Source organism: Spea bombifrons, chromosome 8 (genome assembly GCF_027358695.1).
Source record: "Spea bombifrons isolate aSpeBom1 chromosome 8, aSpeBom1.2.pri, whole genome shotgun sequence".
Classification (NCBI taxonomy): Eukaryota; Metazoa; Chordata; class Amphibia; order Anura; family Pelobatidae; genus Spea; species Spea bombifrons.
Genome location: NC_071094.1, coordinates 32,119,059 through 32,133,201, shown reverse-complemented (window position 1 = coordinate 32,133,201; position 14,143 = coordinate 32,119,059). Strand labels below are relative to the sequence as shown.

At 36.0% G+C, this 14,143-nt stretch overlaps 1 protein-coding gene across 1 annotated transcript; it reads left to right on the top strand.

The window, feature by feature from the left end:
- Nucleotides 1–6,534: 6,534 nt before the first annotated feature.
- Nucleotides 6,535–8,129, top strand: SOX3 (SRY-box transcription factor 3). The gene has a single exon (XM_053473124.1). It carries the CDS (start codon nucleotides 6,658–6,660, stop codon nucleotides 7,582–7,584), a length of 927 nt encoding a protein of 308 aa, XP_053329099.1. The 5' UTR covers nucleotides 6,535–6,657; the 3' UTR covers nucleotides 7,585–8,129.
- The last annotated feature ends 6,014 nt before the right edge of the window (nucleotides 8,130–14,143 follow it).

The following is a 14,143-nucleotide window of genomic DNA, read 5'->3' as shown; positions in this document are numbered from 1 at the left end:
TGCTTAATGTCTTATAACCCTGAGAAAACCATGTTTCTTTTTTATTTTTTAATTAATTACTTATGTCCATCTGACATTGCTTGGACATCCTTGGCCATCTCTCCAACATCCAAATCAAGCAGTGGTGGTCTCTCCTTTACAACACTGATAATTAGTGGCTTGTTAAAAAAAATCCTTATTAACCAGTAGCCATGTTCTAGCAATACCCCCCTACTGCTGCCTCTATTACTACTAGAGGATTACCAGAGGATCAGTGTGTCTAGCCCTAATAAACAAATTCCAGAACAACACCTGAATGACCAGCCTTAAGGAACTTGCTAATTAAGAAATTTGGCCACTAGCTCTCTGTTGCTGTAATGGGAAGCAGTTCTGCCTTGCAAAAAGCCATTGAATGGCACTGTAAGCGGTCTATGGGCATGAGAACACTCGGTTTGCTGCCAGCAAATTCTCCATTTAATGCATCGCTTAAAAAAAAAACACAATAAAAAGAGAAAATGTTCTTCCAATCGGTACATTGTTCTTATACAACCATCTGTTAATTTTCTGTAAGTTTGTATCCGATCGCAAGGCATGGGTATATACTGCACAAAAAAATGAAATTAATAAACGAAAATAAAATCCATAGCTGTTCTTCTGCAAGCCTTTTTAATTATAGGATCACAAAATGAAGCATAGGTGATTAATTACGCCCCTGGAATAAAGATTCCACCCTTTTTGAACTGAATAATCAAAAGTCAGCAGTAGAATTCAAATAATTAAACATCACTTATTTTTCGATTTTGAGATGCTAAAATAAATAATAATAATAATAGCAATAATAATAATTAATTGTATTATTTACGATTTACAAATAAAATAACACTTTAAGCCGCAGGCTGTAAAAAAACGTCAAAAATGCATAAAAATTAGATGTTTAATTACAGGTTACGAAAAAAAAATAATGCATTAAATAAAAAATAAAATGGAATGTTACAAGTTATGGAAAAAATTCAGGTGAATATTTATTCGTACTTTTTATATACTTAGAATTATTTATTTCCTTTTTTTTGTGCAGAGTGTAATTTTGACATTGTTGACATCGGTAATCCTTATTAGTTAAAACGGGTGGCACCTTACTAAATTCTATTGCACACTGGCATTGAAAGAGTCGACTGAAAGATTAGACAACCGTGTATTTTGTCCCTTATAGTTTCTTTATGGTCATATAACAGGGCAGCTCATTAAACAGACAAAACACTGACCAAAAGGCTGGTGTAGATTGGCAAACTCTCAGTCATTTAACATATACATGGTTAATATTAAACTTGGAAAACAAATATAGAATGAATAGTCAAGATATTTAATACACAACCACAGTGCATCAAATGGAATTTTAAATCCCTCTTCAATTTGATATTCTGCTTTGCATTGGAATTCACACTAGAACATTTTTTCTAATGATTGGCATTTTGATATATATATTAAACTTCGTATATTTCGGATATTTTTTAACTCTATATTTTGCTGTTCGCCTAGCGAACGGACTGAAATGTCGGTAGTGCAGTTCACATAGTGGCCAGTAGGGGAAGCCATTGCAACACAGAGAATTCCTTTGCGGTTTCTAAATTGCGGTGTAGCCCTCTCCCTGTCTCCAATTTGTTGCTTCCTGATCATTTTCTCTTATCCCCTATAACTTAGATAAATTCAGACATAGATTTAACTAAGAAGAACTCCCAACTCCCATCCTGTGATAGCCATTAGAGGGAAGATATATCTTAAATAAATATATTAGGTAAGTACTTTTCAGATATCCCCAGACTTCATGTAAATAATATTCTGTACATAATGAAACATATTTTCTCCTGGTCAGGGCGGAATTGGACACAGGGCACAAATTAACCCTTTGTCAATGGATAACGCATTAGCATGGACTTCAAAGGGTTAAGACGGCCATTTAACTGAAAGCGAGGATCACTTAGCACGTATTTTTTATTTAATTTAATATACACGCGTTTATTTTTTTTTTTTTGTGTTACCCTAATGAGAATTTTACCTCTCAGGAATCAAAATAATTTGAATGCTGATGTCTACATTTTTTAAGCCTATTTTCATACTTCCTTAAATTGATCATTTCAAGAATCACCTTGTTACTTTTCCGTTTTTTTTATCTCGATATCTGTACAAATATAAATTAAGCCCCCCCCCCATATGATAGCTTTTCCATATAATTAATCAATTTTCCAGTTATTTTTTTTCCAACTTACTTCATAATGTCTAAATCAATTAATGTGCTTAATTTCCATAGAAGATAACAACATAAAAGAGAACTTTCCCAACATGGACATCTTTAATTAATTATAATAATTGCACTCTCGCCTATATTTAAAATGAACACAACACTGTGAATTTAGTGATTTTGATCGCTAATATTTCTCTTCCTCTGTCCTTTATTATGCTTTTAATTTAATTACAACTAGTTAACTTAAATTGCCTAGTACACTTGACATCTAATATAACCTAAATATTAATCTTTAAAATGTTTTTTAAAAATACAATTCTAAATTCCATGTATCTTTACAGTATTTATTTTTAATAGGCGATATAAAGCGCTTGCCAAGTGATTGACATTTGATGTATTCTTGAGATAATCTTTGCTCTTGTTAAGATGCTACTGTCCACTGAGACGTATCTGCCCTTTTCCTGATAAGATAGGGTCAGAGCTATGGATGACTAATTCCGGATGTTTAGGACCCAAAATAAAACCCTCTTTTTCAAAGTGCCCTCTCTCAAAAGGTAGGGAACACTAATAATGCACTTTATTCTTCTAAAATTATTAAATGTCAATATTAATACAGATATTTGTGTTCATTTCAGAAACATATTTTTTTTAAGTAAAACTTGTATCCGTTGCATCCCTACACTTGATATTAATATAATCACTTTACGCATTTATGATCAATATATTTTTTATGTAAAGAAATAGGTACAGACTTTGCAACTCCTTAAATAAATAACATTTATAATCGTCCTTTTTTTTAAAAAAAATGCATCCATATACCCTTGAAGTTATATTCAAAGTTATTTCATTTGAAAACAGAAATCTGAAAAAGGCTTAAAATTATAGAATTAAACTAATTAATATTTGAATTATTTCAAATTGAGCCAAATTTGTGGTTGTCGAATTATTCTCTTTTGTGCCTCATCCACTTTCTCCAATTACAGCAATATGCATTATTACATGATAAGCTAATTTTATTATTTGAGAAGTGTTAATTAGTGTTTTCTGAAGTGTTAAGCCCAGGGGGGAGGATTTGTATCTGTTTGTCTTTCTGCACCTGTAATGCTTAGTATTTTGAGGGATTTAGAGGGATTTGGGAGAATCAAGAACCCTTTGCTAATAAGGTGTTATAAACATAGTTTACACCAAGGAAAATATTTTTTTTTTGTATTTAACCTGTCACATACATAAAATAAAACGTAGATAATGTATATCATTATGACCAAAGCAATATGCCATTCATAAATAATATATTCCAAAATAAAATATTTTTATGTTACTTGTATATTTTATTTTTTGTTATATATATATATATATATATATATATATATATATATATATATATATATATATATATATATATATATCCATATCCATATCCAATTCCTTTTTAATATTTAAATCTCTTTTTTTGTGTTAAGGTCAGTGTTAGTCATTCCAGATTAACCCCCAGTTCAGGAATAACTTTAATCCAGAAGAGGGTGTGTGAAAAAAAAATATTTTAAATTATTTTCCCCAGCAACACTGAGCTGAGAGGCTGATCAATGTCTAATTTTAATCGGCTAATTATTAAGATTTGTAGAACAAAATAATTAGGCAGTTACAAATACGAAAATGGTCAACTTGCTTTGGGCTGTGTAGCCCTAGTAATTAAATGCATGGGAAGATGCATTAGATTTTTGTGTTAACCATTTCGTTGATCCATAGAGTGGACAAAGGACATTCCCGAAAGAGTTAATGCGCCAAGAGACAAAGAAGCGGAATTTCTTTCCACAATGTACTTAAATCGATTTATAGTTACACTGAGGATTATGTGATTTTCTATAAAATAGTTACATTTTTTTATACTAATTATGCATTTTTTTAGAGGTTTATTTTATAACTATTATATATTTAAATGACAGAAAAAACATATACCAGTATATAGAAGGGATCTTGACAAGATCAAGTCCAATCAATGAATTATCATATCAGACACAAGTGTGCGCAACAGGTTCTATATGAGGAAACACACAGTATACCCTATGATTAACTAGACTTATTTTTTATACAATTTAAATATTTATACTTGCGTGTTGAATGCATTAGTTCGGGCATTAAAACTGATTTCTGGGATTCCTGGTTAGAAAGCAATGTAATCAGAATTACATACAGGAATTATTATATTATGCATAAAAAAGCTTAAAAAAGTCGTTGGGGGGGGCGTGTTTTGGTAAATACAGTCACCCATTTAGAGCCCCAGTGGAGGCAGGTAGATGGGGGAAGGTCTGAGCTGCCTGGGGTTATGGGGGGGTGAATAGATCCCCTGTGATTGACAGCTGTGTCCCCCCCCCACTTTCTTTTCTCTGGCAAAAGCTTAAAGTTACCATGGCAAACTTATTCTCCTACCAGCCCATCCCCCCACCTGCAGCCAACTGGAAGAAAACCTAAACTGGCAAAGTGATTGGAGGAGGTCCCAACATCCCACAAATTATAGGGGCATTCAAACTTTACAATGAAGGGGGGGGGCACAGCTGAGGTTCCCATAAAAAAAATGGGTAATTGCACTACCAGTAAACAACCCTTGTGCTGATCACAGTACTTTTGGATTAATTTTAAATTATCCAACAATTAAGATTAAAGGGTTAACAATAATAAATACAATTAATTATTCCAGGATTGTGGCCAATAAAACAACGATGCCCTGTATTATTTCAATTAGAAATACTGTTTACAACCCAGATTCTCTGTTTTTACAACTAAAAAGTAAAGTTTTCTCATTTCTAACAATTATCCTAGCCTGCATGTACCCCCATGGTTTGGGTAAACTCTACGGAATATGTTGGCGTCTCAGCAACCAACCATTAAAGTGTTGCCTTGTCCATACCACCGCACCTGTGTGCCGGCAGAACTGCTTAACTACCACACATAGAAACAGAATATGAGGGCAGTTAAGAACCATTCAGCTCATCTACTCTGCCCTGAGCCTTAATCAGCCCTTGGTTTTGTCTTAGATTCAGGATAGCCATATGCCTATCCCATCCATGTTTAAACCCTCTCACTGTTTTAGCCGTTACCATTTCTGATGGGAAGTTGTTCCATTTATCTACCACCATCACAACTGCCCTGATGTCTCAATACTTTCAGGTTGGTGATAGAGGTATGGAAGACACCTCTGTTGTTGGTCAATGAAGCATCAGATGTGGGTGCTTTAAACCGAATTTACAATGTTGTTAACCCCCACACCTCTGATTAGGACCTGAAAAGGTAAACAAAAGTCCATTATCACTGCCACCTGCCCGCTTTTCTTAAAGAAAACACTACAATTTGACAAAAAGCTTCTTTCAATAAGTATATTAGGGAAAGCAATGATTATTTCTGAGGATCTTGCTCACCTGAGTGGGTCATTAGACACCTTCTATGATTCGGTTTTAAAAACAAATAAATCCAAGCATTGTCCTTAAGTGTTTATTATTTAATCTTGCCAAAAGGAGTAAGAGATAGATGTATCAACCGGCTGGAAGACCGATTTACTGAGTCAGTCTGTACAGGGTTAATTTTTAAAGGGACTTTTACCAAGTACTGCACAGCAATAAAGAGATAACATAGACTTTGGGAATAGATACTATGTTTCAATTCAAATTACTAGTAGGATACAAAACAACTAACACATGTAACAAATGTTACTAAATATCCATTTCTCAAAAAAAATGTTTACCCTAATAAAAACATTAAAAATAGTACTGTATATATATATATATTTATTCAACAGTTTAAATGTATAATGATGTATTAAGGTAATTTACTGAAATTGACAGATTTTTTCCTCTATTTTCTTCCTGTGTTTAGCACTAAAGAAATAATAAATATACACATATACCTAGAGTTGTATTCTTTGTATTGTACAGCGCTGTGGTATATGATGGAGCTGTATAAATCAATAAACGATAATAGTCCCCCACAAAATGGTAAACGGAACCTTAAAACGATAAAATAATGATGGGGGGTGCTGCATTCTGAACTTTGTTTTCCAATATGACGTCGGAGGACAAGTAATAATTTCATAGTTTGGGTTGGAATAACTGCGAGTTAACCCTTTGCGGGTTTTATAAAGTATTTATAGTTTATCACGCGCTGGGTGCAATGACCCATGTGCCGCTATAAGACAGTAAAGGGTTAACGTAGGTTTTGGTGGGGATGGGGGGGGATGGGCTGTGAGCTTATTTGTGATTGGCTGGTGGGAGGTGATTAATATGCAGTCACTCTGCATCCCGCTCATAGTCTGTGCATAACAAGAGAGGGAGCCAGAGAAGTTTTTGTAGAGTGGTGAGACCGTCCTGCACAGAGACACCGCCACCAACACGCAGCAATCAGGCTTCTCTCCGCTGGGATATTGCAGTCCCCACTATCCACAGCTACAAATGTATAGCATGCTGGACACCGATATCAAGAGCCCAGTGCAGCAATCTAATGCACCAAACGGGGGCAATCTGACACCCGGGGGCAATGGGAAAGGCAGCGCGTCCGCTGCTGACCAGGACAGAGTCAAGCGCCCCATGAATGCCTTCATGGTATGGTCCAGGGGGCAGAGGAGAAAGATGGCCCAGGAGAACCCCAAGATGCACAACTCTGAGATCAGCAAGAGATTGGGGGCTGACTGGAAACTTCTCAGCGATGCGGAAAAGAGACCGTTTATCGATGAAGCGAAAAGGCTCAGAGCTGTACATATGAAGGAATATCCGGATTACAAGTACAGACCCAGGAGGAAGACCAAGACCCTCCTGAAGAAGGACAAGTATTCCCTGCCTGGCAACCTTCTGGCTCCAGGAGTAAGCCCAGTGAGCAGCTCGGTTGGGGTTGGGCAGCGGATAGACACTTACGCCCATATGAATGGTTGGACTAATGGGGCTTACTCGCTGATGCAGGACCAGCTCGGATACACTCAGCATCCCGGCATGAACAGTCCCCAGCTCCAGCAGATGCACAGGTATGACATGAGCAGCCTGCAGTACAGTCCCATGATGTCTTCTGCCCAGACCTACATGAATGCAGCTTCCACCTACAGCATGTCCCCAGCCTACAACCAGCAGACCTCAACAGTCATGAGTCTTGGATCCATGGGGTCCGTGGTGAAATCAGAACCCAGCTCACCCCCTCCAGCCATTACCTCTCACACTCAAAGAGCCTGCTTGGGAGACCTGAGAGATATGATCAGCATGTACCTACCTCCAGGCGGAGATGGTAGTGATCCGTCTTCCCTCCAAAGCAGTCGGCTACACGGTGTCCATCAGCATTATCAAACTGCTGGGACTGGGGTTAATGGCACTGTACCATTAACGCATATTTAAGACTTTAGGACTTTAAATTAAAGGACGCTTTGCTTGCCTGACAAGCTGATCAGAATGCATAAAAACTTGAGGACAAGGAATCAAAGGGTTGTTTCTGTTTTATTTTTAATTTTTTTTGTACAAAGGTTTGCGCAAACTTCCTTTATAGAGCACAACATTTTATGTACTTTTGGGGGTCGTGTGGGGGTTTTAAAGAGTGACTCCCTAGATGAGCTTTCTTTTTAAAGGTCTTGCATCTTCAGTTTTAGAAGTAAATGGGGAGGCATTAACCAGAATTAAATGTTTACAAGTTTCCTGAAACCCGGAAGAACTGAATTTGGGGTTTATCCAAACTGTAGGTTTTTATTAACTTTTTTTAGACTTGATATTTACAAAGAGCTGTGCGGGTCGCAAACGCAAAGTTTTATGTTTTTGTTTTTCTTTAATTTATAGAAAAAAATTTCATCGCCTGTAAACTTCTGTACATTTTTGTTTTTGTTCATGAAACTTTTACTGTGAATTTGTTTAACATATCATCAAATCTATTTAGGTTTTTTTTGTTTTTTTGTTTTCTAAAGACTTTTTTTTTTTTTTTTGCGTTGAAAGTAAAAACAAAAAAATAATAAATTTTTTTTTCTAAGAGGAACATGCGACTCTTCTTTCCTGTATACAAAGTATTTATTGGAGTGTAAACTCATAAATGCCCTTTAAGAATTATTTGCACATGTATGTGTTTTAAAGACATTTTTTTAAACCCTAAGATCAGTGCACCTGACTCGATTGTGAAATGTGCTTCTGAAAGGAATTGTTTGCATCGCAACAAATACTTGTTTTTTTTCTAAATATATTAAATTTCTTGTGAAACATTGAGCAGCCTTTCAATTTAACCCATCTGATACCTTTTAGCACGTATTTGTTTTCAGGCATATTTTAAATAGGCATGCGGTAAAATAAATTAAAAATGGGGCGGTTTTATAAGGGTTAACGGCAGATTTTCCAGCTGTTAAGTGTGGTCTCTGCTCTCCTAGGGGATTTTTTTTTTCTTTCACCCATGGGAGTAGCTGTCAGACTTTAATTTGAAGGGGCTACAGGGTAACATCCCTTCTCCCGCCTGCAAATGACAATAGGAGGGGGACATGTGTACAGAGGCTTGCTGAGGTTTGTCCTCCCAGCTGCACTCTGGAGTTCACCTGCCATCTGCTATGCCTAACAGGACTCTGCTTTCTCAACTTATTCCACTTCTTGCCTTTAACCCATTCACTGGCAATGGAGAGAGCCCCAACATATGTTAATTTTAATTTGTTCCTTTCTATGTTACAACATTGATAGCAGTTTCTTTGGGTGAGAACTAATTTAAACTATCCAGGCCACTCTTTTTAGTTTTCTCTTTCTTGCAGCCTAAAAGTAAAATATCTATTTTGTGTGGTGATGTAGTCTGTGTTCGTAAAAGGGCTGCCACCCAATGATCAGCAAACGATTGTAGAATTGCATGCCTAAAGAATAAAACTATACCTTGATTTATACCCCCTGTAGCCACTTCAAGTTTTAGCTGAATTTTTGTGTTCTTTACCTTATAGAAATATGAATAACAAGCACATATTTTTGTCAATATATTCGTGCAACACTTTCCCCATCGTGTGACTTTTTATGATGGCAACATCAACATTGTAGAGCCTGACATCCTTATAATAAGGCATTTCACCTTCCAAACTCCCTGTCTCTTTGCATAGGTTCTATCTATTCTCTAGCATCTGAAGTTCTCTGAGCTCAAGGGTTGTGGTCCAGATGGGCTTCATAACTTGTAGTAACGGCGCTTGGTAGATGTCAGGCACTTAGTGGGAATACAAAGGCATACGTGGTGGAAACTTTTACCCATGGTTGGTGGTTTAAGTGGGATTCAATGCTGGGAACCGCAACTGTTCATCTGGAAGCCTCTAGAACAAATATCCCATAAGAGTCTATAAATCTAATTTAAAAAAACTTGAAATTATTGCTCATGTGGCATCATTATCAAAAGTTCTAAGTATGCGTTCAGGTGGAGATTATCATCGATGTAATAAGCAATGTTAGGTGGGTTATTCCATAGTATTAAAATGATCAAATCAATGAAAGCTGAAAATATGTAGCCCTGATAGTGGAGACTAGCTGGTGTCAGAGGGAAACAGGCTATATGCCATTGGATATTATTTCTGTAGGTTGTATTTAACAAATAAGGGGTTTATTCACTACAGTGAAATTACAGAAGAAAAGAGATGTGGTTTTAATTCTCTCACTTAACTGCTCATATTGAAGTGGCAAGTTCCTTTAGCAAAAAAGGGCTGAGGTGGCCCTGTATAAGGTTTAATTCAATGGGTAGGAAGGTTTGCAATCTCTTATGATACAGGACATGCCAAGCTCTTCATGCAGCAGAAAATCTCTTGGTTTGGCCCTCCATAATGTATGATGAAATCAAACAGTTCCAAGAAACCCTCATTTCAACTCACCCTTTGGTGAATAGACCAAAACATCATCATGTTTTCATTCCAAAAGTTATTTAACTCACAGTGGGATGCGCATTTACACCATGACTTACCAAAGTGGGGCAGACATTTAGAGGTACGCTCAATAAAAGCCCATCAACCTGACACACAGGTTCCGAGGAGACTTTGTAAAGCAGTATTTAGCAATATAGCATTAGACATTTCAATGACACAAACAATTCATTCTACATCACTGAACTCTATGCATTATCTTGGGTTCTGGATTTTGCCAATTCCTCCTGAGGTTCTGTAAAATAATACAGGGCAATCACTCTTTAAGCAGATCGTAGAACAGGTAGACTTAATACCCTTTTGGAACTTTTATGAATATTTTTTGACAATTTCTGAGATATTAACCACAGCTTAGGTTTAAGGGGTTTAATATCATGTATGCAACTGACCTCTCTTCCCTATAGATTCACCATGTCAGAAAATACCTCATTCATATTCTGCTGTCCTATGATTATATCATTATGCGTAATTCATAACACTGTTCGTGTATATTCCTTGCAAACCCATCATATGTTTTTTTTTTTTTATATAATGAATATCCATAGAAGACAGCAAATCAAAGGGTCAGTCCGCTGCATTAGAAAGATTACACCGCACTGATTTAAATGATAGAAGTGTTCAATTTCTGGGGTTAGGAAGAATAACGGTACAGCATCAACACATGGAATCTGAATTAAAAAAAAATCTAATCTTAACCTCCGATATTATGTACATGGAGATTCAAATGAGATAAGCAATACTATTCACGTAAAACTTTATCCTCAGAAACTAAAAACATGTTAAAATATCTCTTATCAATATGTCTGAAAAGTGCAATTTCTATTCTTTTTCACTGCCATCATTTTGCACCCGAAAAGGTGTACTGCGCATGCAGGGGAGCTTGTGACACCTGTGTAAAAAGTGATTCTGGTACGCAATTTGAAAAGTTGTCTTGTCGCCATAGCAACCAATAGGAGATCGCTCTTCCTATGTAACACTTGTTTAACTAGATATATTCTTTTTTTAAATAGAAAAATTGGTTTAACTATTTCTACAAGAGAAAATTGGACACGAGAGTAGTCACTGTGGGTTCTTATCCAGCCATCTACCGACAAATCTCACGTTACCGTTTGTATAACATATTATTCTATTAATATATTATACTATTAATCTAAAAGTATACATTTGATGTCGCTGATGTCATTAAGGAAAGTTATAATCTACTTTTCATTTTTCAATGCCTCCCCTTAAATTTTGTATCAATTCCACCGCTGTCCAATTTTCCTTTAAGGAAATTTTATTTTTTAAATTCAAGTCAAATATTATGGAGATAGTTACCAAATATGTACTATTTTTTTCCCATTATTTCTTTTTACTTTTTTTTTAACCTATTTTATATGTGATTCTTGTATTTGACTAAATCACACTGAATAGGAATGTTTTTTTTTTGTTGTTTTTTTTTTTTTTACTGTTAATGTAGTTTGTCTTTATTTAAACTAGGACCTTAATTGAACAGCTCTTCATATAGCCCTCCAAACTCCCGTCACACAAGCGGGATAATGGCCTGTATTTACCCAGCGTATTTGAAATCATGCATTCAATTATAAACCGGAGACATTCATTATGTCACTTTTTAGGCCACAATACGCCCGGCACATTTCGGTTCTCTGGCTTCGCTGAGAGGCCCCCGTGGGGGGAAGAATGAGGGATATCCATGGAAGAAAAATGCATTTTTTGTTCATCTCTGTCCAATTATTTCTGAATTTGAGTGTTGTTATGTAGGCCTTTTCTCTTTACCATTAAACACTTCTAAAACGACATAGAGAATGTATGTTATTGTCTCCCACAAACTTGGTATTATAGTAATATATTGTAATGTTATACTGCGGCGTGGGTAAGAAAGAATGGTAGTTGACCAGTGTTCTGTTAGATGTGGTGGTATCTTGAATGAAATAAATCCTCACATAGATCGCTTCTTGTTTTCCATCTTATTAATTATACTTCACTACAAGATGGGTTTCTGGATTTTGCCTACACTTCTTCTATGACATAATACCTCGTTATCACTCTTGGGATCACAAACTGGGATCAAAAGCTCCTCAAGATCCAAACTGTGTGACCCTGACAATCTGCCCCTTCACCCTGAGATCCCGAGATTGGGGCAAAAACCCTGAGACTCAGAGTCAAACACTGAGAGTTTCCAGTTATGCCCATGGGAAATCTCTTTCTCTTTCCTTTATTAACTTTCAAAGTCAATATCATAATCTAGTGGATAAGTACAATTACACACCTGAATATTTAATATAATATTTTCTCTTTAATAGTGTTTATCTATATACATTAATAGATAATGAACATTCCATGAATACAAGAAGGGGAACGATCAGTGAAGGCTTTTCTTTATCCAATAAAAATGACCAACAATACTACATGAAACGGATCTCGTAATCTGTAAAATAAAAAGGCTGCACCTGTAATCTTAATTTACCAGCAAAAAAACAGTACAGTGTAACTGAAGTTTGGGTTTTTTTTTTTTACCCGTTCCTATACATTAAGCCAGAGGCATGTAAAATGCTCACAACATTGTATATCCTCCCTTCCTTCAGTAGAATTATTATGATTGCCATTTTAAACCGAGCATTTTTTTTTTAACAAAAACAATTTTCAGATCCATTTTTAGCTGATGTCTGCATGTCTCTTTCGGCCTCACCCAGACAGTCCCTTCCCATTTCACTGAGTCACATTGAGCAAGAATGCAAAAACCTGAGGCTTATGCAGCTCTGATGGTTGCTGTGCACTGAACAGATAACACCAGGACTTCTTTTCCTGGAGAAATGATTTGATATATCTTTTCTGTATTTTAAAATAAACCAATATTTAAAAATAAACATCATTACGTTATATATTTATTATATATATATATAAATCAATATATATTAATCAATGCATTAAAAAAAACTATCTAAGAATTTACAAAATTATTTTAAAACACCATTAAAACAATATTTAACAATATCATGTTACGTGTTCCAAATCCATTGACCAATAATCTGTGGATTCTTGTCATCTAACGACAACGATTGGACAGATTTTCAGTTAAAGATAACCTTGTTTTCTTTTGAAACGTCACCAACCAATCATCTGCCTCTGTGGTCAAATTTGATCTTATTGGGAGGTATTGACCGAAGCATTTAGCCGGCCAAGTTCATCTTTTAAAAAAAGTTGCTTCTAAATCAATTGCTTTTTTGAGAAACCGCCAATAATCACCTAAACCATTGTCATGTGCCGCCTTCCCAACGAACCTATTAAAGCGCTGTATTTATCTTTCAGCTGGTAATGAAAACCAAAGCTTCTGCTGCATCATTAGTCATGATTCACAAGGAACGAGGCAACACAGGTGCAAAGCGCTCCGCTGTACTGATTGATTGTTCAACATGTCATGGACGACCGACCAGCTTGCCCTACCCAAAAGACTGCCCTGTCTGTTGCTACACGATGTATGTATCTCCTTATCTGTCGTCTCTGATTTGTTTTTCTCTGTATCGTATGTGGACTTCTTTACTAACACCATATATGCATTTGTCATCGTATATGTATTGATGGATTACAACAAACATGAGAAGAAAGCCCTGAAATGATATGTAGCCGGTGCCTCAATAAGGCTGTGTATAAGTAAGCATTCACATCAGTTAGTGTGATTGAAATATATCTTAAACATGTTAAATACAACCAACATGTCAGTGGTGCCAAGTATTATATTGGTCACTTAAATTATAATGCTTTTTCCCCCAAAAAAATATAAACTAAGCCAACATAAATTTTTTTCTATCAATATTTTTGTTGGTAGGACAACTGCTCTTGAACCAGTTGGATGAGGACCCCTGGACCATGTATAAGTGCTTTTGGTTTGGGTCTCAGGGGTTTCCATCCTCCTTATCCTCTTCGTCTTGACTACCCAATCAGTGTTTATTCTTTTAGAATTTGATAGGAACCATTCAGCCCCTTTAGTCTGCCCAATTCCCAAACGTAGAGACTCAGAGCTCAATCTGTCCTTGGTCTTGCCAGAGATT

What these genes read in the sequence shown, in the direction of transcription:
- SOX3 (XM_053473124.1), top strand. Translation starts at nt 6,658, where the DNA reads ATGTATAGCATGCTGGACACCGATATCAAGAGCCCAGTGCAGCAATCT.